This window comes from Perognathus longimembris, chromosome 4 (genome assembly GCF_023159225.1).
Source record: "Perognathus longimembris pacificus isolate PPM17 chromosome 4, ASM2315922v1, whole genome shotgun sequence".
In the NCBI taxonomy this organism is placed as follows: Eukaryota; Metazoa; Chordata; class Mammalia; order Rodentia; family Heteromyidae; genus Perognathus; species Perognathus longimembris.
Window position 1 is genome coordinate 29,488,464 of NC_063164.1, and position 24,724 is coordinate 29,513,187.

General features: G+C 40.8%; 1 protein-coding gene across 1 annotated transcript in view; it reads right to left on the bottom strand.

Annotated features, from left to right (window-relative positions):
* The window catches only part of LOC125350417 (aldehyde oxidase 4-like), a 133,317-nt gene that overhangs the window by 11,532 nt on the left and 97,061 nt on the right, over window positions 1-24,724 (bottom strand). The window contains 14 exon segments of the mRNA XM_048345002.1: window positions 2,374-2,601; window positions 3,775-3,966; window positions 4,164-4,250; window positions 4,564-4,651; window positions 5,784-5,917; window positions 7,981-8,105; window positions 12,038-12,134; window positions 14,687-14,809; window positions 15,325-15,439; window positions 16,007-16,176; window positions 16,878-16,970; window positions 18,841-19,003; window positions 20,845-21,029; window positions 23,582-23,691. Of these exon segments, the coding sequence (XP_048200959.1) occupies window positions 2,374-2,601; window positions 3,775-3,966; window positions 4,164-4,250; window positions 4,564-4,651; window positions 5,784-5,917; window positions 7,981-8,105; window positions 12,038-12,134; window positions 14,687-14,809; window positions 15,325-15,439; window positions 16,007-16,176; window positions 16,878-16,970; window positions 18,841-19,003; window positions 20,845-21,029; window positions 23,582-23,691 (1,910 nt within the window).

Here is a 24,724-nt window from a genome sequence, read left to right on the forward strand (position 1 = left end):
GTGTGTGTGTGTGTGTGTGTGTGTGTGTGTGTGTGTGTGTCTATTTCATTCTAAAAATTGGAATTCAGTGACAGGCTGGAGGTGGAGTCTGAAGGGTACTGGGGCTTGAACTCAGCCTGTGCTCGTGAGGCAGGTACTCTACCACTTGACCCATGCCTCCAGTCCTTTTTGCTTTAGTTATTTTTCAGATAGGGTCTTAAGGTTTTACCTGGGACCAGCCTTATACCTCCTATTTATTCTATCCAGGAGCTGAGATCACAGACATATAACAGTATATCTGACTTGTTGGTTGAGATGTGGTCTAGTTAACTTTTTCTCCAGACTGGCCTTGATCCATGATCTTGCCAGTCTCTGCTTCCTGAGCTGCTGGGATTTCATGAATCACCAAGCTCAGATAAAATACCCATTTTTTAAAGTCCACAGGTGATTTTGATAGTTGGTCAGGTTTGAGATCCACTGATTTTGTCAAAATTGTTTGCTTTGTATATGGGAGACTAGACACCTAGCAAGGGAAGAAGGTTAAACTCAACTTCCTGGTGTGTGATGATAAGAGTAGAAGCTCCAGTTTATAACTTGAGCCCAGTTCTTGAATATGATGTCAGGCTGCCTTTGCCTGTAACTGCTGTTGTCTATCTTTTAGGCTGCTATCTCCTTGAAGAAGTCATAGAACACGCATGTGGCTCTACGGACCAGACCACAGGAAAGAGATGGCTGGATTACAGAAGGTGGTTCTATAAATTGGTAGAATTTCTTTAAAAGTGTAATCTACATGACACTCATGCATGTGGTATGGAACTCTACTGCTGTATTAATGCCTAGGCTCCCTGATACGTATCAACTAACTCAGCTCTTCCAGTGTTCTAGGTATGACTAACTTATCCATAGGAACTTCTTTTTTCTTAATCTCCAGTGGTACTTGAGTTTGAACTCAGAGATTCACATTTGCTTGCTTAGCTCGTGCTCCTGTGCCACTCGAGTCATGCTTTTAACCTGGCTTTTTGCTGGCTATTTTGGAGGCAGATTCTCACAGCCTTTTCATCCCAGACTGGCTTTGAACTATCCTTTTCTGGGTCTCAGTCTCTTGTGCAGCTAGAATTATAGGCACGGACCACCGGTGTTCAGCTCTATGAGAACTTTTTTTAAAATAAAATTTTATTCAGGTGTTCTATACAGGGCTTGCCGTTTCACAATTCAGGTAATATGTACATATCTCTTTCAGATAATGTTACTTACCCCTTCCTGTTTTGCATTCCTGCTCCTGCCCACAAGTTATTATTCCTTCCTTCCTTCCTTCCTTCCTTCCTTCCTTCCTTCCTTCCTTCCTTCCTTCCTTCCTTCCTTCCTTCTTTCTTTCTTTAGTCAGTTGTGGAGCTTGAATGCAGGGCCTGGGTACTGTCCCTGCGATTTTTGTTTTTCTTCTCAAGGCTAGCATTCTACCACTTTGAGTCAAAGCTCTACTTCTGTGTTTTTGGTAATTAATTGGAGATAAGAGTCTCAAGGGCTTTCCTGTCTGGGATGTCTTTGAACCACAATCCTCAGATTTCAGTCTCCTGAGTAGCAAGAATTACAGGTGTGAGCCATGAGCCGCTGACAGTTACAGTAAAAATTTGAAAGAGGACCAGTAGTCCCTGAGCCTCAATCTAGAAACTCTAGGATCTGGTGTGTATCAGGGAGCCCTATCTGTTCAGGGAGCTCTAATGTGCTTAATGGCCCTGTCTTCAAATCACACTTCTCCCCTCACTAAGAAACTAAGAAAGTGAGAAGAGATCCCTCTCTCACTCCTATTACTTCCAGCTCTCTCGTTAACTTGAAATTTGGCTTCATTCTCCAGTGTCCATGCTTGGGCCCACCTGAGCCAGAACTTCACTGTTGATTGATGCCTGAGGCCCTTAATATTGACCCCCGCCACGTCTGTTCTGATACCTGTGGTCCCCAATACTTGCTTACACCTACTCTATGTCTCAGTAAAGGGAATTACCCCTTTTTCTTTTGAGTTCTCAGAGGCTATGGCTCTAGTGGCACACAATTGCCATTTCCTTCCTTCCTTCCTTCCTTCCTTCCTTCCTTCCTTCCTTCCTTCCTTCCTTCCTTCCTTCCTTCCTTCCTTCCTTCCTCCTTCCCTCCCTCCCTCCCTCTCTCCCTCCTCCCCTCCTCCCTCCCTCTCTCCCTCCTCCCCTCCTCCCTCCCTTCCTTCCCTCATCCCTCTCTCTCTCCCTCTCTTTTTTTTGTGTAGTGTTGGGGATGGAACCTAGGACCTTGTGCATGCTAGGCAAGTGCTCTACCGCTGAGCAACACCCCTAGCCCATGCTTGTTTTGATCAGAGTTAGCCATTTGAAAAGAGCTCCTGAGAGGAGACCTCTCTCCCCACCTCACCTGATTATAGAAGGCCACGGGAAGCCCAATGGTATACTTCATGGGAATGATTGCAAGCCCCCTCTTCTTCCAGTAATTCTTCTTGTTAAATTCCTCTGCAGCCTGTTTCCTAGCATAAAATGAAGATTTCTCCAGACAATCTTTCCAGCATCTTCTCAGGGGCTCTGGATTAAATGTCTGATTGTAGGATGTTTTGCTAGGTTTCTTATACATGTTTATTTCTCTGACCTGAAAGGTAGAAAATAAAAAAGATTTTTAAAGGGTGGCTACATATGAAGCATGCATTTTTGTTAAATGTTTGAAAGCAGCTATTCAGTTGGCCACAAATATGCCAGCACAAGTGGACAAGTCTAACAGTGAAATTATAACAAGAGTAGCAACCAAAACTACTACTAAATGTTTAGGTAGTTTGTATGTTCTTGGGTATAGATGAAGTGTGTTTATTTTAATTAATAATAAGACGGGGAGATATCAGGAGTGATTATTAGCTCTAATAATGGTAAGACATAATTCTCTGGATTCAACATATTTTTTTTCTATTTATTTTTCTTTTTCTTTTTGGTGCCTGTACTTAGGCTTGAATTCAGGGCCTCTTTCTCCTGCCTGGCTTTTTCACTCAAGGATAGTGCTCTACTACTTGAGCCATACCTCCACTTCTGGCTTTTTACTATTTAATTGGAGATAAGAGTCTCATGAACTTCTCTGCCTGGGCTGGCTTTGACAGAGATCTTCAGGTCTCAGCCTGAGTAGCAAGATTACTGGCATGGGCTGCTCATGTGCAGCTTCAAAATCCTTTTCTTCAGAGGCATTTTCAAATTAGCTTTTCAAAGTCTTGAATTGTGGTGAAATGTTTGTATCAATGACTGTAACTTCCCCTCTCTTTCTGTCCTAGAATAGTTTCATACTAATTCTGTGACTAGTCTCGTGACTTAGCCCTGCCACCCTACTGAGTAATACACACAGAGGCTTGAAAAGTGCTTGTGCCTTTAGGTATGCCACGTTCTTGCCGCTCTTGGGGACGTTGACCCTCACCATGATAGTGAGTCTAGGCCAGCATCTTGGAGGATGAGAGTTGCAGTGAAACAGACTTCTTTCTAGCTGAGGTATCCCCAGATAACTACCAGAAACATCAGTGAAGCCATCTTAAACCAGAACGTTCCAGTGGAGCAAGCGCAGACCACAAGAGTGCTCCAGCTGAGCCACAGACCCATAAGAGATATTACAGGTGAAACTATGAGGCTTGGTGGTTGACTTTACTACAACAGCAAAGACTAATAATGTCACTGTATTTTTTTTCCCTTTGAAACGGCAGAGAGGCAGATATAATACTCTGTGTAGGAGCTGAAGATGTGTGAACTGATGATGATACCAGTGTTCCATCCGGGCATTCTGACTGTTTACCTCTTCTGGGGGTAGGTTACACCGTGCTGCCACAGCAGTTATGTAAGCTTCGACCACTACTGTGGCTTGAGGGAAGCCAAATCCTCGAAAGGCCGTGTTGGATGGCAGATTGGTTTTGCAAGCCCTGCCTCGGCAGCGGAAATTAGGAATACTGTAACAATTTTCAGATTTCAGCACAATAAACTGCATCACCTGGATTAAAGCAAAAATAAAACAAAGCTTCATCTCCATCTGATATTCAAAATATGTAGCTGAAATGTAGCCCAAACCCTTCATAGCACTTCTCTAACTTATATGATAAAGTTCATAAAATCCCGTGATCAAATTAGTAAAAAGGATGTCACATAACTCCCTGGGTAAGGCCTGGAAAATACATATTTCTTATTTACCAAGTCTGATTCATCAGGTGTGCAGCCACCATTGATGTAGTACTCAATATCAGCAGCTTTGATCTCTCCATTGTTCATGAACCCGATCTGCCAAGAGATCACAGGAAGACAATGCTCTCAGTGGTTGTTATGTGTAACCCGCTGTGCAGTGTACACACACACACACACACACACACACACACACACACACACATCTGATGATTATCGTGAACCCATACTTAACATAAGAATATGACTGGATGTGACATCAATAGAGGAGCACTGAGGGCAATGCCCAGCAGAAGGCTCTGCCTGGTTTTAGGCAGTATCCAAACATCCCATTCAAGAAGTGTGACGTGTAGTAACTGTCTTTACTATGGACTTTCAAAGGAGGGCTAGATGTCTTGCTGGCAGCACTCACTTTGTATTTTCCCAGGAGTGGGTGGCGGCCAGCGGTTATCAGCATGTCATCACCACGTTCTAGGATGAAGCGGATTGGGCGGCCAGTCCTATTAGAAATGACTCTGTTAAGATGCTGCATGCGTCATAATATTGTCCAAACATGGCACCGGGAGAAGTGATTTAGTTTTGTGGCTCTCGTGCCTTACCTTTGGAAAGCTGCATGATATTAAATTTAAGAAAATAACTAATTTTCTAGTTTAGTCATGCCGGAATATTTACATGGTTCAATGGTACATTATTTGGTTACAATCCCTTTTTTATTTATTTTTACATTGCATTATGGAGTTTCACGGAGATTTTGCAGTAGAAATAGGGTCTCTTACTTTGAATTTTACTTTGAAACAGTAGATGGAGAATTAATATGTTACCAGAAAGGGAATCTTCTTGTTGTATGTGTGTGTGCCTGCGTGTGTGTGTGTGTGTGTGTGTGTGTGTGTGTGTGTGTGTGTGTGTGTGTACTGGAGCTTGAACTCATGGCCTCTCTCTCATACATGGCTGTTTGACTCAAGGCTGGAGGTATACCACTTGAGCCATACCTCCACTACTGGACTTTTGGTGGTTAATTGGAGATAAAAGTCTCATAGACTTTCTTTTGTCCGGGCTGGCTCTAAACTGTGATCCTCAGATCTTAGCCTACTGAGTAGCTAGGATTACAGGCATGAGTGACCAGTATCCTGTAGAAAAGGGACTTAAGGCTAGACCCAATTTTCTGTTGAGCTCAACCCCTCCCATTTCAGATCTCTCTGATGGAATGGTCTCAGTCTCTGCAAACCAGCTGCCTACAAGGGCAGCCTTTTCTATTGTTGGCAAGTGTCTACACAGTGTTTACTTTGTGTTGCAGTAGACTGGGCAAAGTTAAGTTTACCCTCAGTGTACCTTAGTGCACTTTGGTAGATTAGTTACAAAGTTTATCAGTCATGACCATGCTAGCATCTAGATATCCCTCCTGGATGAGAAGGAGGACAGGGCATCAGAGTCAGGCAGCAGTAGAGCCCCCAGTTTATTTCAAAACATAGTATTACTTTCTAGGAGAGGCTGAGGTTTTGGCCTTTCTTTCACACAGCCATCTGGAGCTGGATGGAAGGCTGAGATCAGAGCTGGGAGGTTGGGCTGGGGAGACTCACATGCCATCTATGCTGCTCAGTCCACTGACACGTCAGTGGTCACTGTGATTCTTACTTGTGGGCTGCCACGGCACTGACGGCTCCCAGCAGAGCAGGCTTGGTCACTTTCCCTCCAAATGCTCCTCCAGCTCTTTTCATGTGGCAGGCAATTCTACTCCTGGGGATCTTCAGTGCTGCAGACACGTACTCCTAACACAGGGAAGTCCCCGAAGCCGCATCAGTGGAAGTTCACAGCTGACTTGCTTTCCATTTACCCAGGAAAAGAAACTCAGAGCTCAAGGATCTAAAACCTAATTGTCAATATCCCCTAAAGAAGCTTTGCAGTTGTGAAGCAAAGGTCCTCACCCCTGTCAGCCTCCCAGCACTTGGCAACCCAGAATCTACACTGTGTCTCTATAGAGCTGCTTGTTCTAGACAAATCATATGGATGGAACAATGAAATATGTTGTCCTTGTGACATCATGTTGTAGCATATATGACTATTCTTTACAAATTGCTCCTTTCCTTTCTTTTCCTTCCCTTCCCTTCCCTCCCTTCCCTCCCTTCTCCCTCTCTTTCCCTCCCTCCTTCATTCCCTCCCTCCCTCCCTCTCTTTCTTTCTTTTTCTTTCTTTCTCCCTCTCTCCCTCTCTTTCTCTTTCTCTCTCTCTTTCTTTCTTTCTTTCTCTCTTCCTTTCTCTCTCTTTCTCTCTCTCTTTCTTTCTCTTTCTCCCTCCTCCTTTCTTTTCCTTTCTTTCCCTTTCTTTCCTTTCTTTCCTTTCTTTCTTTCTCTCTCTCTCCCTCTCCCTCCCTCCCTCCCTCCCTCCCTCCCTCCCTCTCTCTCTCTCTCTCTCTCTTTCTTTCTTTCTTTCTTTCTTTCTTTCTTTCTTTCTTTCTTTCTTTCTTTCTTTCTTTCTTTCTTTCTCTCTGTGCCAGTACTTGGGCTTGAACTCAGGGCCTGGGCACTGTCCCTGAGCTTTATTGCACAACAGTAGCATACTATCACTTGAGCCACAGTTCCATTTCTGGCTTATGATAGTTAATTTTTCTCTCACAGACTTTCCTGCTTGGGCTGGATTCTCAGATCTCAGCCTCCTGAGTAGCTAGGATTACAGGTATGAACCAGCAGCGCCCAGCTTCACTGTGGTTTTTAAGTTGCATTTTTCCTGGTGATGGATGATAGTAAACATCTTATCACTTGCTTTATTAGTCATTTATATTTCTTCTTTGGAGAAATGTCTACTCAACTCCTTTAGAGGAATTGCTTTCCATATGGTCCTAGGTTCTGGCATATGGCAGGCTGTGGGTACCCAGTGTATGATACTAGACCCTACTCTTGCATGGAGTGGACTACCTTGGAAGATGGTAGGGGCAGGTGGTGGGGGGACTTGGGCACATACATCTTATCCTGTGGCGCCCAGAGCCACAGACCCTCTGCCACAAGGATCCTTACAGGTGATCCTTATCACTCCTTCAATTGACAGAAAATGATTTCATTGCTCAGTAACTTGCAAGAAGTCACACAACTGCTTAATTTGACAGTTCCACTCTTCTCACTCCTCCTATTACTACTTCAAAACTTGTAAAAACGTCACCCACATCCCAGCTCTGAATCAGCTACCTCAGCCTTCCATTTTGTCCTGAAAGGCAGCGGGTAGCTTCCCTCTTCCATAGAGTTGTCCCTTCAGCATCTCATGGCATCTCCTCAAAGCTTGGGGAACGCTTTCCCCTTCAGTGATGTATGTCACTATTCCTCTCCTGAATATAGTTTTTAAACAACCCCCAGGTTCTTGGCATCATTCTAGGGCCAATGCCTCCCTATTTTGAAAAAGAGGAATATGAGTGGATTTCCATCACTGGCCTAGGTGCGATGATGCTTTAGATCTCAAGCACTAGAAAGGGCTGGAATCTCCATGACTGAGCCCGGCTGAAGATGTCTTGGACATGCAATTGCTTTATATATACACAACTGTACAGAAAAACATTCATAGAGAGCAGCAATACAAATGAGCCACAAAGAGAAACCAAAGGGTAATCTTAAGGCTTTCAGTTTTATGCTATCAACTGTTATATGAAAAAGATGAACTTTGTATTGTGTTTTAGAAAGTAACAACATTTCCAGGTCACTTGGAAACGTCTTTTTTTTATTACTGCATCATTTTGTCCATGCTGGTCTTTAGCTAGTGTCAAGTATGAATGGAGTTCAAGGCGCAGGATTGGGAGAAATACCATCACATGACCACCTATCATCTCCTTTCCAAAATATCCTGTTACCTGAACATGGGTTGGAAACTGTGTCCCAAGGTGTAACACCATTTCTTTGTCTTCTGCTTTGGGGATAGCCAGGATAGTTTGTGTTTCCATGTAGAAATGTTCCTGTCCCTCTACATGTACCTCACCTGTAAAGAACAAGCAAAGGGCAATGCTTAGTCAAGGTCTCATCATGGGAGCTCCGGTGGTGTTTTGTGTGTGAAAAAGGAGCTCTTTTAGTTTATGGAGAACTGGACTTGATATCACCTCACAACACTTTTCTAATCCTGTCTGTGCTGTGCTGGGCTTCCCACCTCATCCTCACCCCCAAGTCCTATGCGGCCTCAGTTTCCCTGTCTGTGTAGTGAGGTGCTACGCTGAACCTAAGAGCACAGGTAATCTGACTATTTATGCAGGCTCAGCCACCTCTGTTCAGTGAATTTGGCTAGCTTGTTAACCCCAGTGTCCACAACCGTAAAACAAGGTGGAGAACAGTCACGTATACCTCCATTTGGTGATGCTGATGATTAATGAGACAGAAGGAATAAGTAACTTGCTCATGGACATGAAAGTATAAAGCGGCACAGTTGAAGTTGATCTTGACCTTAAAAGCAGCCTGCTCTTCTGGCTTTGTTCGGTACCTTCTTATCACTTTATAGGATACACTAAGGGAGGCATTTGGCCCTAGTTTAATTATTAAAAGATGGTATTTTTACTTGATAATCACCTGAAAGAACCATATTCTGTTAAAAGAAGTTGTTCTATTAAACAAGTTATATTAAAAGAAGTTGTTTTGCTACAAATAAAAAAAATTATCGGGCTGGGAATATGGCCTAGTGGCAAGAGAGCTTGCCTCATATACATGAAGCCCTGGGTTTGATTCCCCAGCACCACATATGTAGAAAACGGCCAGAAGTGGCGCTGTGGCTCAAGTGGCAGAGTGCTAGCCTTGAGCAAGAGGAAGCCAGGGACAGTGCTCAGGCCCTGAGTCCAAGGGCCAGGACTGGCAAAAAAAAAAAAAAAAATTATCTTCTAGCTCAGCTTTCTTGCTCACAGTTGGTGCTCTGCCACTTGAGCCATGTCCCCAGCCCATTTTTTCCTGGTTAACTGGAGATGGAGTCTTAGAGTCTTTTATGCACAGGCTGGCTTTCAGCTACCATTTTCCAGGTCTAAGCTTCCTGACTAGTTAGGATTAGAGGGTGAGCCACCAGTGCTTAGCTCACTTAAACATTTAGTTAGTTATTTAATTGTTATTTTAAAGTTGATGTACAGAGGGGTTACAGTTACATAAGTCAGGTAATAAGTACATTTCTTTTTGGACAATGTCACTCCTTCCCTCACTCTCTCCTAGTTTTCCCCTCCCATTCCTACCCACAATTGCACAGTTCATCATCAACTGAGTGTCTAGTGAGTACCACTGCTGCATTTGTTCACCCTTTGTCTCTCTAAAGGACAGATAAACCAACAAATAAGACAAAAAGGAAGTAAAAGAAAAACGACAAGGAAAAAACACTCTTGTTTCCATTCCCTGGAGTATTAAAAACAAAAAACAACAGGAGAAACGGTTTTATTGCATATACTTTGGGGGGATGAGCACTCACAGAAATGAAATAAAATCCCTAAGAGGCAGTGGGCTGGAAGCACATATGCCATTTTAACAAAATACTATTTACAGAAGTGACAAGCTCAATGAAATATGTTTGATCACCTTTGATAGGTGGTAAAATATGAGAAGATAAATATATGGGAGAAACTTCTGGAAGATAAGGTTTATTTTAGCAAGGTTTATTATGTGGCTTCCTTTCAATGCCATCTCCAGGCTGATAAGAATGTACGATTGTCTCTTATTCTGACCTTCCTGCCATGAGAGAGGGAAGGGTGGGTATCTGCACACAGGGGAATTTGTATCCTTTAAAGACACAAAAAGAAAGGTGGTCTTTTTCCCTGAATTTGCTCTTTCTCAATTGCCTCAGCTCACAATAATCCTTATGGGGGCTGGGGATATGGCCTAGTGGCGAGAGAGCTTGCCTCGTATACATGAGGCCCTGGGTTCGATTCCCCAGCACCACATATACAGAAAACGGCCAGAAGTGGCGCTGTGGCTCAAGTGGCAGAGTGCTAGCCTTGAGCAAAAAAAGAAGCCAGGGACAGTGCTCAGGCCCTGAGTCCAAGGCCCAGGACTGGCCAAAAAAAAAAAAAAAATCCTTATGCTAAAGTAGCATATTTCAAATTCAATTTTAAATTCAAATTTACCTATTTAACAACCCCATAAGGTTTATAAAATATTAGGTATTTTCTCAGGCGAAGCACGTTACTGACAGTTTAGTCCCCATGCCTCCTCTCATGAGACACAGAAGAAGTTAACTAAGCAGCCCAAGGTCACACAGGTAGGAACCTTCAGGGTTGGGCTTCAATCTCAGGTCACCTAATTCTTAGCCTTTGCCTTGCACTTTGTGTTGATGTGCTCTGTGGCTTGTGGTCACTACTGCCACGGTTCCCTTCGTGTTTCACATTTATTACTGTGCTAAAATTCTGGACTTCCACATTGGCGAAAATCTCAAATGGCATCCTGTCAATATGCTGCCCTTTGAATGAGAATAAAAACAAACAGAAAATACACCAGAGTGCTTCAAAGCCCAGGCTAGGGTTTGAAAAGAATCTACCAATCAATCAATAAACCAGCTAAATATTTATATGAGTAATTACACTAATATTCATTATATAATTATGTTATATAATTGTATTACTGATTATAATCAACTTTTACTTATAAACATTATGAAACAGCTAGGTGCTGGTGGCTCACACCTGTAATCATAGCTACTCAGGAGATTGAGATCTGAGAATTGCAGTTCAAAGCCAGTTTCAGGCAGGAAAATCCATAATAATCTTATCTCCACCAATGGTGAATATTTTCTCTCATATGCAGAAGCTAGATCTAAAATACATGGGGTCATAATAACTTATACAGGTCCTAGGCATTCAGATGTAGTGAGACCAAAGGAGGATACTCTTAGAAGAGGAACAGAAAGGCATAATGCCTTTGTATACATGATCATACAAAATAATATTTATCAAAATGAACTCCAGGAAATAGAAACAAGAAGTTTGATGCTTTTGTTTTCTTTCATTTTTATTCTGTTTGTTCATTTATATGTCTCTGAGAGTATAAGGGGAGGAACAGAAATGGAGGGCCAAAGAGTGAACAAATGCAGCAATGGTACTGGACATTATGTAGAAAATGAATTATATAACTGTGAGTGGGGATAGGAGGGAAAGACTAGGAGATAGAAATGTACTCTTTAGAAAAATGTACTCTTTAGACTTATGTAACTATAATCTTTATAGTAACAACAAATATAAGAAAAGAATATTATCTCCAATAAAATCTACTAAAAAGCTGAAATTGGAAATGTGGCTCAAGTGGTCAAACACTAGCCTTGAGAAAAATAAGCTCAGGCACAATGCCTAGGCCCTGAGTTCAGGCCCTAGGATGGGCACATGAACACACAAAAAATTAACACTGAATACTAAAGCTAGCCACATAAATATGCTATTACTTAGCAATTAATTTCTGGATATATTTCTTTTCAAATAAGTTATTTTCACTAAAGTAATAGGGATCATAAAAACAATTCCATTCCATATCTATTCAGCAGTAACAATGGATATCTAAATTGTGGAATATTTGTATTGTGAAATATTACCAAACAATAAAAAAAGAAATATCTATGCAAGAAATAATGCCATGTAAGAAATCACTTATATGATTTCAAAGTATGTCAAGCTAATCCACAATAATAAAAGTTAGAACACTGCTTTGCAGTTAGAGGATGCAAGAAGGATTTCTGAGTGCTGGAAATATTCTATACTTCAAATTGGGCTATACTTACATAGGCTTATGCATATGCCAAAATTCATCAAGCTGTAGACTTATCATGCATTTTATACTGTTACTTAACAATTATATTAGGATAGAGAGGTACTGTCTACTTCATTTCTTTTTTCAAGATTGATGACTGAATTTAGAGCCTTTGGCTTGAGAAAGCTTTTTCTTTTCTGGCTCAAGACTTGCACTTACCTTCAATGATTTGATCCACATGTTTTAATGCATGATCTACATTTCCTTGCTCAATTTTTCTCTCATCAGATAGAAAGGAATTATGCTTTAGGGCTTGCTGTAGTAGAACAAACAAAAACAAAATCATTATTTTTTTCATTCTAATAAACTATGTATTCTTCTATTGTAATTCCATGTTCCTGTTCTATCAGAGCTTCACACACAAAGTCAATCACATCCTAAGTCAGTGTGAGGAAAGGGAAGAGGTCAGATTCAAGTGGATTATAGTCATGGGTGGCTCATGAATTTTGTTCAAGACTGAGGTGGACATAAGAACAAATACAGCCCTGCCTCTAGATTTCTAAGTGGCTACCTGAGGCACTTTTTTTATTAAGGTGCCAAATCTGGGGTGAGGAATATATATGACACAGTAAAGACAGATTAAGAAGGAGGGGGTTGGTGGGGTCTGAAATGCCAAGAAATGGCCTGGAATTGGCTACCTGAACTGGATCCTGAACCATTTCAAGCCAAGGGCACATGATCAAATAATAGTTTTAAGGCAAAGGAATAAAGGGTAGATGAATAAAGAGGTGAAGGGTGGAGAATTTAGACAAGAATCCAATGTATACCCTACAACATTAAGAAGAGTGAGGGAAGAGGTGGGTTGAAGTGGGATGAGTGAGAATGTTGAAAGGGATGAAGGGATGATCAGGATATAATATTCATAAACATCTCTGTTAAATGGAAACTCCTTTGTACAACTACTTGAATATAATAATAATAATGATGATGGTGATAATAATAATAATAAAAGAACAAAAACTATAGTTTGAGGGTGAACTCAAGTGAGGGCCCAAATGAGGACAAATCTAGGCTGGCTGGAGTAGGGGTTTTCTATCAAGAAACAGTAGATAGAAAATGAGTTTGCAAATGTAGATTGTGGCTGATCTGTGGGAGACTGTTTCTCTATACCAACTTTGGACCTTAACTAAGAGGACATGGCTGATAGGAGAGATGGCCGGAAGAACTTGGTGACTTATAAGTTAAGATGGTGGGTAGATGAGCTGAAATGAGCAAGACCCACTTTTTCTCCCCTTTCTGTTGTGGGGGGATAGTACTGGAGTTCAAACTTTGGGCTCTGTACTTTCCAGACAGGCCTTCTACCACTTGAGCCACACTTGCAGCTCTTTGGGTTTAGATATTTTCAAATAGGTTCTGGGATTTATTTTGAAGCTGGTCTGTACTGTGATCCTCCTATTTATACTTCTTGCACAGGCAGGATGACAGGCACATGGCACCAAACTCAGGTTTTTATATTGGATAAGATGAAGTCTCACAATTTCGTTTCTTTTCTTTGTTTTTTTTGATCTGGGATGGCCTCGAGCTTCAACTCTTCCACTCTCTTCCTTCTGTGTAGCTGGAATTATGGACACAACTATGCCAGCCTGGCAAGAGTCTCTTTAAATGATTATTTTGAACACAAAGTGCTATTGATCAGATTGAAAGGTAGAGTGAATGTGAGGATGAAAAGGAGATTTAAGGGAATTTAAAGCATAATCAGGAAAGTTTTGAACTTGGCAACTGTTGGGAAAGACAGGAGAGTCAAAGAGGATGCTCAAGGCTGCCTCCTACTTATACATCTCTCTATCCCTCCATCACCTTCAGGACACACTCTAGGTAAAGCACTTTGGTTGGTACTGGAGGTTTAAACCAAAACCCAACATATCCTCACCATCATCAATAACAGTGCTATCAAAACAAAATGATAACTAAAACTTACTGAATACATTCCTGGTCTCAGGTTCCAGTCTAAGCATTTAACCTAAAATTTCTTATTTAAACCTCACAGTGACCTTTGGGTATGATACTTTAAGGTTCCCGCTTTACAGATGAGGAAACTGATGTATGTGGAGCGTAAGAAACCTGGATAAAGTTGTCACTGCTATTAAGAAGCTATTGAATGGCAGAGTCACATTAAGATTTTAAACAGTCCATCTCAATAGCTTGTGTAGTGGAAGCAGTGAGTGAATGGGAGACAGAGGGCCCAATAGTCTATAATACAGTAAATGCTATAACTTTGTTGTTGTTGTTATTGTACAGGGGGCTTGAACGCAGGGCCTGAGCACTGTGCCTGAGCTTTTATGCTCAACACTAGTGCTCTACTACTTTGAGCCACAGCTCCACTTGTGGTGTTCTGGTGGTTCATTGAGGATAAGTCTCGTGGACTTTCCTGCCGGGTCTGGCTTCAAACTGTGATCCTTAGCTCTCAGCCTCTTGAATAGCTAGGATTGCAGATGTAAGCCATCGGCTCCTGGCATGGATACAACGTTCATAAGTTTCCAGGCAATGCTCTAGTCTTTTCCACTGACTGATTTTCTATATGATCTCATAAAGACATTTCTCTGGGGTAATTTATCTTTTATTATTATTATTTTTTGCCTGGTTTTGGCAGATTCCTCAAGGAAACAGGCCCAGGATACCTCATTCCCCCAGGTTCTGGAAGAGGCTTTGGTGAGAAGATAGGGGTTCAATAGGAAAGATCTTAGTGTTCTATCATGAAGTACAGTTTCCTGGAGGCTTTACTCTCAAAGTGTGGCGCTGGATGAAGTGAAGAGGGAGGCTGACATATAGTTTTGTCAACGCATACCACATTATTCCTGGTCTAACTACCTCTATGGTGATGATCTTCGGCTCCATGTCTTCATAGGCAATCTTCACTCTTTTGGCTGCCTCTTTTGCATGTGCGTAAGTATCTGCAGCCACAGTGCAGACGATCTGACCCACGCAAATTACCTGTGGAGAAGCCACATGTTGTCAGTTAGCTAAACCATAGCATCATCAAGAAGAAATTATGACTCCAACATCCTTAATTTTACCTACTGCATTTTTGTGGCTCAAAAGAAGACTATTTGAAAATAGAGTTAAGACAAGGGCTTGAGTAGGGACTTGAGAGACACAAAATCCAGAAGACAGCTTGATTATCTGACTTTACTGATGTGCCTTCTGTTGCCTCTGCTTGTACTCCTCACTCTCATGGCACAAGCCATGATCCAATCAACCTGGTATTCTGCTCTGCAGTGCTTCTCTGACTTTCTCAGCTACTTGGGAGGAATCTCCCTTGAGAGAACTTCCGGCTTTTTATCAGAATTTCAATGGGATCCATGATTTCTGAAGGGAGTGGAAAACCTACTCAGAGTCATCAGCTTCTAGTAAGTCTCTGTGACCTGACCATGCTGGATGTCATAGGCCTGACCAATAATCTTGTTGAACAAAGTATTGAAATAATAAGCCATTGGTCTATCACATACCTGATGCTGTGCATATAAAATCTCCCCCTTATGGTTATTATCCCCTGGGACATCCTCTGCCATGATCACATCAACCACACCTGGAAGTGACATGGCTTCTGAAGTATCAATTGATCTAGGAGGGAAAATATGAAGGCAAGTATGAAAGTTGCAGGGGTAAGGTCTCTACAATTTTCTTTAGATAGGGAAAACAATAATGGGATCTATAACCAAATCATAGATTGAGTCAATGGGTTCCAAAATAGTCTATTTTGGAAAAAATGGTATTCATCAGGTGTTCTGATTCTTGGGCATAGAATCTTTTTGGTACTAAGGTTTGAACTCAGGGGCTTGTGTTCTTTCTCTTGTTTGGATTCTTTTTTGTTCAAGGTTGCTTCTCTAGCACTCAACTTATATCTCTATTGCCAAGTTTTTGCTGGTTCACTGGAGATGAGAATCTTTTGGATTTGTCAGCTTGGGCTGGCTTTGAACCTTGATCCTCAGATCTCAGCAACCTGAGTAGCTAGGATCACAGGAGTGAACCACCAGGGCCCAGGCAATAAAACTATTTCTAAATGTGTTTGCAAAATGATTCTCCTTGAGAAGAGGAGCTGACTTAAAGAGATGGCTGTAATTAGCTCTCAATTTGAACATGAAACTCTGGATGCATTGCAGTAACATAGGTAGATCACTTAGTTCCTACATGATCTTCGCATGAGCCTTGGTGCTGGTGACCACCGCCAGGAAGAGCTCTTGGCTGATGGGTGGAATGTCATCAACAAACACAGCTTCCCCTGTGGTGTGTTTAATGGCTGACTGGTGCATGACTGGATGTCCAACTGGATCTTGTGAGGATTGATGAGGATCCACACACTGTTAATGAAGAAAACAGGTTACTTTTCACCAGAAGTTCTCAAGCTCTAAAAACTGGGTCTGCTATATGTAGCTTATTCACAAATCAAGACTAAGTTTAGGTAATTGGATAGTTGTTTCTGTGAACCCAGGTTAGTAACTATTCCTTGAGTACTATGGTAGGGGATCTATTATGGTTTCAATGCATTTTCCCCTAGAAAAAAAGAAAAAAACATAGAAGACATGGTTTTTGTCCTCAAGATTGCAGTCTCTCTGAGGAAGCAGAACACACAAAGACATATTAAAGTAATGTGGTGTATAGCAATAGAGAATGATTATTTTTCTTTATATAATTGCTATAAATCAGTGGAAATACACTAGTTTCTGGGAAAGCTCTTAGAATCAAGCAATGAATACTTCCCAAAGGCAGAAATATTGAGTCAGACTTAAAGGAAGGACATTGTCCAAGAAAAGTTTTAGGCTATAAAACTAAAAATAAACAGAGAAGGAAGATTCTGCGGTCTAGTTCTTTGTGTAGCCTTAAGTAAAAGCAAAGGAGCTAAACTAAGGAAATTGTCTATAATAGGTAACATTGGTTTCTTTTTTAAATAGACTTATTTATTGTTACTAGTAATACATTGTTAAAGAAAAGAAGGAGATGTATACATGCAAATATCTTAGAGCAAAGACAGATTAAAAAACCCCAAACCCTACCCACTGACCTGGAACATCTGAATTCCTTGAGGTGTTTCTATGGGGAAATCGTCTAGAGCACTCACAAACTTTCCTGGGATATCAGGGAATTTGTGAGGATCCTGAAAAGAAGATATTACGTTACGTTTAATTTTACAATCTGAGCTACGAGCTTGGAAAATTGTGTAGAAATAGGGCTAACCAACCTATTTTCCCATCTGTTCTCTAAGCTGGCAAGACTTGAAGCCTTGAGTTTTAAGTTTCCTAGACTAGATAGTAGCTGTTTGAAGAATAACGATGACATCTGTTTATGCAAATAGAAAAAAATAAAAGGTATTTCCAGGAAGTGAAGCCTTCCCTCCTTAGCAAGCTCCTGTTTTTGAATGAATGGAAATATGTTCATTTCTAGACAGAGGCTGTGCTTTCCTACCCAGACCAATCTTCCAGGTACATGTCTCAGAAAAACCATCAAGAAGTAAGAAAATAATTTACAAGGATGTTTGATTACAGATTGTTCACAACAGCAAGTAAGACAGAATTAAGCTAAATATTTAACCACAGGGAAATGGTTAAATTATGATATATTTAGAAGCAAAATTCTTCAATCATAAAAATTATTTTGAAGAAGGATATTTATAAGCACTGAAAAAATATAGTTAAGTTTGGACTTGGGCAGGACTTAAGTGGCAGAGTGTTTGCCAGGCAAACACAAGGCCTTGAGTTCAATCACCAGTAGTACCACCCTCCCAATATACATAAAACATGTATATCTATATGTATACTTCCACACACATATATTGGAATATAGCTAAATAAAAGATTATATTTTCATAAGAAATAAATATACTTATATAAATATAAAAAAGCACATAAAAGTATATATTTCAAAATGTTAGTATTTATTAGAGTATGACCACTAGATTATAATTGATTTAAAACTCTTTTGCTTCTGTCTGAATTTTCTATAATGATGGGATATGTAATATAATAGAATATATGTTATACAAGACAATTATAATACTATAAAACATAAAAATGATACTTAGTGGATTATATGTTACAGGTGCCTGATTATATATTTATATACTGAATGTGCTATACAGTACATAATGGGATAAATAATAATATATAATTGAATAGAATAATGGCAATGATAATAAATAACGTTAATAAAATAATGAAGAAGACTGGCTGAGCTAGCAGAACAAAGTTCTTAGTCATTGAATAAACATGGGTGTGTAGTCTTTCATCTGCTATACTTGGATCCATTTGTGGATTAAGTTTATCAAAGGAACTCATAGGCAGGGATTATATTCTAAGAAACACTCTGGAAGATATTTTCCTTTAGGCTAGGTAAAAAAAATACAGTTAGCAGAAGACTGGAAACAATTTAATGTCTGAAAACAAAAAACATATTAAATGGTGGTACATCTCTCCATAAATAGACTATGAGACTTTTATGTCATGATGGTATTGATGTGTGTGATCTTAAGCATTTATGAATATAATATATACATATGAACATGTCTATAAGGAAGGGCTTAGAAGGATGCACACTGAGATATTAATAGTGGTTGGTTGTGGGTGGGGGGATTACAAGTGACCATTCCCCTCCTTTGGGGCCCAATTCACATTTTCTAAATATGAAGCTATTACTTTAATATGGAAGTTGTTTAAAATAGGAAAGGGTACAATTTACTTCTTAATGACTTTTTCCTCCTATGCTTGGTCAACCTTATATTGCATTCTAATATTTGTCCTACAGATTATAAGGCAAAGGGAATGACAAAGCTCTCTGCTTCTGATCCCAGGATTGAAAGAAGAAGGGAATAAAGAACCCTACAGGGGAGCTGCTGGGGGGCGGGACGCTCCATTCTGAGACCCTATCTCAGGTACATTCAATGGATTATCCAAACCAGACAGTGAACCTTCATCCAGTGCAGACTCATGGCCATAATATCAAGGCACCCAGACACCCAGCAAAGTCATTACCATTTCATTCAGTCCTTGACGCACTTGGAGGTAGAACTTGAAGAGTAAGCTGATGATGAGGGTGCGCCGGAATTCCACCATGCCGCCCTTGGCTGTGGGTGGGATCTGAATCTCCTCCAGCACCCATCGACATGCATCACTCAGCATTTGGTCATCCCATTGCCTGGTAGGGAAGAATGGGAGCATTTCACAGTGTATGACAGTCTGTCCTCTCATGTGGAAATATGGTTGTGGTCAAGTTGTGTTGGAGGTAGGCCTTCCACTTTTTCTATGGGCTGAAACACGCCCATGCTCTGCCACCAAAGAGGCTTTTGCTGAAAGCATGCTCTTGGCTTTCCAACTTCCAGAATCATGAGCTAAAGTAAAACTTCTTTTCTTATGCATTACCCACTCTTGGGCATTTTGTTACAGTAGCAGAGAGTATACTAAGACACTAAACTGGTAGGACAAGGAAAGGTGGGTTTTAACTGTAGCCACCTTTGAAGTCTAAACAAAAGACCTTCAAGTATTTACTTTGTTTTTTTCAGCAAAGGATGCAGTGGCTCACAAATATTCCTTACTGACTGCACTTTATTATTGTTTACAATAAATGAGTTAGGAATATGAATTAACTCAAATAACTTGGGTTAAAAAACAAACAAACAAACAAACAAACAAAAAAACAAACAAACATGGGCTGGGAATGTGGCTCAGTGGTAGAGTGCTTGCCTAGCATGGATGAAACCCTGCGTTTGATTCCTCAGTACCACACCACATACAGAAAAACCCAGAAGCAATGCTGTGGCTCAAGTGGTAGAGTGCTAGTGTTGAACAGAAAGAAGCTCAGGGACCGTGCCCAGGCCCTGAATTCAAACTCCAGGACTGGCACAAAACAAACAAAGAAAAAACCCCAAACAAATCCCTCAAACCAATTAGGAACCCACTAAAATCAAAGCTTTCTGAGATGTGTAACTTTTACAGTTTGGTTGCTTGCTTTATCTCAACAAGATATGTCCCCCCCTCCCCCAGTTAGCCAATGACCAAGTTATTGTAGATAGTTGCAAAACAGTACACAAATGAAAGTTTCTACATAACTTTTTTAGCAAGCATGGTTTTATTTCAGCATTGGAGGTAAAACTTGCATTACGTTCCAGATAATGAGCATAAATGAGCAAATAAAATTATTATAATATCTCTAGCTAGAGGAATTTTAAAAATACCTATTTCTCAAATGTTTCAGGTAATGAGAGGGATGGGAGGAAGGCTCTGTAACCTTCATGACTATGTCATCTTCATTAAAAGGATATTTCAGATTTCTTCATTTGCAAGATCCAATGTGGGGGACACTCAGTTACATTTCAAGTTAATTACTTAAAAGTAAGATCTACTCAAGCCATGTGATTTATGAATTAATCTTACTACAGAAGCCTGTGAAAAAACAGTTATTGTATCTTGAAGGGGTTGGCTTTTGGAGAGCTTATACTACATACACACACACACACGTGTGTGTATATATAATATACATATATACACACATATTCACACACAACATATATACAGCATACATATGCTTCATGTGTATATACACACATATATTTGTATATATTTCTGCAGTGCTTAAGTTTTGTGGATAAACATACATATTTCTGTGTGTGTGTGTGTGTGTGTGTGTGTGTGTGTGTGTGTGTGTGTGTGTGTGTGGTCCTGGGGCTTGAACTCAGGGCCTAGGCACGGTCCCTGAGCTTTTTTGCTCAAAGATAGCACTCTACCACTTTGAGCACCACTTCTGGTTTTCTGGTGGTTAAATGGGGATAAGAGACTCATGGACTTTTCCTGCCCAGGCTGGCTTCAAACCTCAATCCTCAGATTTCAGCCTCCTGAGTAGCTAGGAATACAGGTGTGAGCCACCATGCCCAGAGTAAATGTACATATTTTTTAAAAACTAGAAAAAATTTGTAAGAATAATTATATGAAGGAATTAAAAACATAAGGGTCTGTTTTTTGCCCCAGATTCTTATGGCATACCTTGCAATGAGCTGGCTGCAGGTGTAGCTTGCAGACACAACAGTGGGGCCCACATTTCCATAGAATATTTGAAGGTCCTTGATGATGTTTGTGCCATCTTCAAACATCACGCTCATGCCAGCATTGACTATGGCAAAGGCGTTTTCTTGGCGCTGAGCCATCCGGAGCCCTGACACAAAGTGCCACTAAAGACAGAAAAATAGAATTTTTAGTGCTTATCTCTGATAATTGTCATACAGCAGCAACTCTGATGATTTTTTTTTTTTTGGTTGTATGGATTGAACTCTGGGCCTGGGTGCTGTCCCTGAGCTCTTCAGCTCAAGGCTAGCACTGTACCATTTGAGCCACAGTGCCACTTCCTCTGATGACTATAGATATAGGTAGATATATGAATACATATATTTTTTGGCCAGTCCTGGGGCTTGAACTCAGGGCCCGAGCACTGTTCCTGGCTTCCTTTTGCTCAAGGCTAGCCCTCTACCACTTGAGCCACAGTGCTGCTTCCGCCTTTTCTGTTTATGTGGTGCTGCGGTATCAAACCCAGGGCTTCATGCATGCTAGACAAGCACTCTACCACTAAGCCACATTCCCAGCACTATCTGATGAATATTTTTGACAAAAAGGATCCTGTGAATGATTTTAGTAATCTTACGAGCTGTGACTATCATTTGAATGTTAGTATTGTCTGTCTAATGTACTCCGAGTTTAATCTCAGCTGTTCTACTCATTTCCAAGTTTCCAGTGAGAAAACAGATAGATAGTAGTGACTTGTACAAGGTTCACATTGAAACTGACAGAGCTGGGGTTCAAACCCAAGCTGTGTGGTTCCAGAGTCTAGACTTGAACCCCACCCTCATGGCCATTCAGCTCTGAATCACAGGTAAGTGACTTGAACTGTTTAGATCTTTATGTTCTTTAAAATAAGAGATTGGGTTGGATAGGATGGTGCCTCAGGGGCTGCTGAGTGGGCTGAAAGGAAGAGTAGGAGATGAAGTGCCTTTAAGGGCTACCACAATCTTACCTATATCTTAACTTTATATTCTATGTAAATGCCATTTGAATGAAGAGTTGAAGAATTCATACTGTTATTATTATTTTTTTAAAGGTGAAAACCACTGGAACACGTGGTCTCCAAAGCTCTAAGTCTGCACCTGCTGTTCCAGGTGGAATCTCACCACTGAAGAACACTAGAGTGAGTTAGTGAAGAACACTGGCTCATGGTCAACACAATGGTGGGGGTGGGAGAGAGAATCAGTCCAACTAACTGGGCCCTAGCCGGCACGACTATTTTGGTATAGGAAACACTAGTGATAAAAGGCATTGGAAACACTGCACTGTTTCCTCTCCTCTCCTGCTCCTACTATGCCGCCTGAATTGATGCATCAGCCATCTACCAATCTTTTCACCTTCTGTCCTCCTTAATAAATACATTTTATTTGCCTATGAGATCAACTTTTTAAAGTACCTCCTTCATTTAGATTTGGACTTGTTTGAAGCCTAAAATGGTGGCTCTCTGCTAACAGGTGAAACAGACACCTCATAGCAGTGATTATGCTTGTGCTTGGTGATGGAGGCAGCCACCGTGCTGGCTTCACTGTACCTGGCTGCTCCAGCTGCCCTCATCTGCTCTTTGGTCCATCACAATGTAATCATCCTGCCCGGAAGGCCATCTGTTCTCTCCACAGATTCAGAGGCTGTCCCCTTCAATGCTGGACCCAAGCTGCTGCAACATTCCCTTCATGACTCCAATGCAGGTTTTCCCCCATCCTTGGATCTTCTAGCCCAGAACTATTGTAGTTCTTTCTCTAGTCATTTCTTGTTCTAGGTGATTAAACTTTGCTTCCTCTTTCAGACCCTTCCTGTTACATTTGGAGAGCTAGGTGGACAGGATATCAGGCATTAATACCCTTCTTAAAAAATTAGTTTTCAGTAACATATATTAGTATCTTATTAACACTTGTAGGCTATTCCAGATGTAACACTGCTTTGTGAGCTAAAGTGGTAGATAGATGGTAAATGCATAAATAATTTTTCCCCAGTTCCAGGGATCAACCTTGGCCTCATACTTGCTTGCTCACACTGACATATTTGCTTGGCTTGTTTGTTCATGGCTGGTGTTCTACCATTGAGCCACACTTCTAGCCTGGCTTTTTGCTGGTGAATTAGCAATGGAATCTTGAGGACTTTTCTGCTCTAGAACACTTTGAACCTTGAGCCTCTCGATCTTAGCCTACCAGCACTTAGGGTATAAGTATTTTATTTCAGTTATTTGGTTAATAAATCTTGACTTTGGAAATACATGTATGTTAATAAACTTTCAGTTTAAGAGACCAGATGTTGACTGTAAATTCATGGAATCTTGACTATGATGCATATTTGTCTAAAGCCTAAAATTCCTTTTCCATAAAAAGTTGTTTTTTCACAGGGTTAGTATACCTTTGAGAGAGGGGGGCGGGGAGAGAGAGAGAAGCTATATTCATTTCTATACAAACACAATTGTATTACCTATTTGATTTTTTATGGAGAAAGAGAGCCATGTAGGCAAAAATGCCCACAAAAGTCATACTATGGTCCTGATATGACAGCAAATCAAATGGTTATTTGGGGGAATTTGTCCTTCCCTGGGAACAGCCCTGAGAAGATATCTGAAGCAATTAGGTAGGAGTAGAGTGGGGGCATTTCTTCTCAAAGTCTGTGTGTGATTTCCTTGGCTGGGAGGTGGGTCTGGGAGTCTCACCTGAGAAGAGTGAGGAATATAAATGGACAAAACCACCTCGCCTGGTCTCAGGTTGGCCTCAGGTGATCCCTCAAGGAAAGGGCCATTTAAAGGAATCTGCCGGTCTCCTTCTGCAGAGGAAATGGATTAGGACAAGCTTAACAAACAGCAGAACATGGTACAAGTGCCGGATGTATCAGGTGGGAAGAGGGCATGTAGGCTGGGAGCTGGGAGGGAACACGGGTTCCAGCTTCCAGCTTGGGCCACCCCAGGGAAGTCCCAGGAGCTCTGGAGGCTTAGTCTGCATGATGACAGGGTGGGACCAGAATAGCTGAAGAGTCTTTTCAGGTTTTCCTAGTCAATCATATGTCACTTATAGATTGGGGCTTGAAGTTTTATACAGTTATTTGGAAACACCTCTGTAATGTTACTATTTCACAAATTGAAAGACTAAGATCCAGCGACTTCAAATGACCTTTTTGAAGTTCCAGAGATGACACTAGTGGAAGAAATGGTCTCTTCACATGCATATGTACACATGCACTTTTCTTAAGAAGTTTACCACATTATCTTGTGTAGCATTTCTTCTTAGAATGTGATTGGAATCAAAGAGAAAATATGGACCATATCAACTTGCTTCTATTTCTTTAAGCTTAAATTTTTTTCTCCTGCACAGTGCTCAAACTGTGTTTGAATAAGAGAGAAATACAGACTAATATGTCCCACAAATTTGATTTAGTTTAAAGTGAAAAATCCTGTAAGAAAAACTGCCATCTTTAGGAAACTGTGCAATAAATATATCATAACTTTTTTTTTTTTGGTGCCAGTCTTGGGGCTTAAACTCAGGGTCTGGGTGCTGTACTGAGCTTGTTTTGCTCAAGGCTAGCACTCTATCACTTGAGCCACAGCTCCATTTTGGCTTTCTTTAGTGATAAGATTCTTTGGTCTCATGGATTTTTTTTTTTGCCTGGGTATCTTGGAACTGTGATTCTCAGATCTCAGACTCCCGAGTAGCTAGGATTATAGACATGAGCCACTGGCTCCCAGATATATAGTAGCAAAGTCACAGGGAGACGTCTCATTAATTGTTTTCAGGTTCTTTGACATTACAATTTGGACTAAATGAATATACATGAGTCAAACACTTAAGAACTTGTTAGGCAT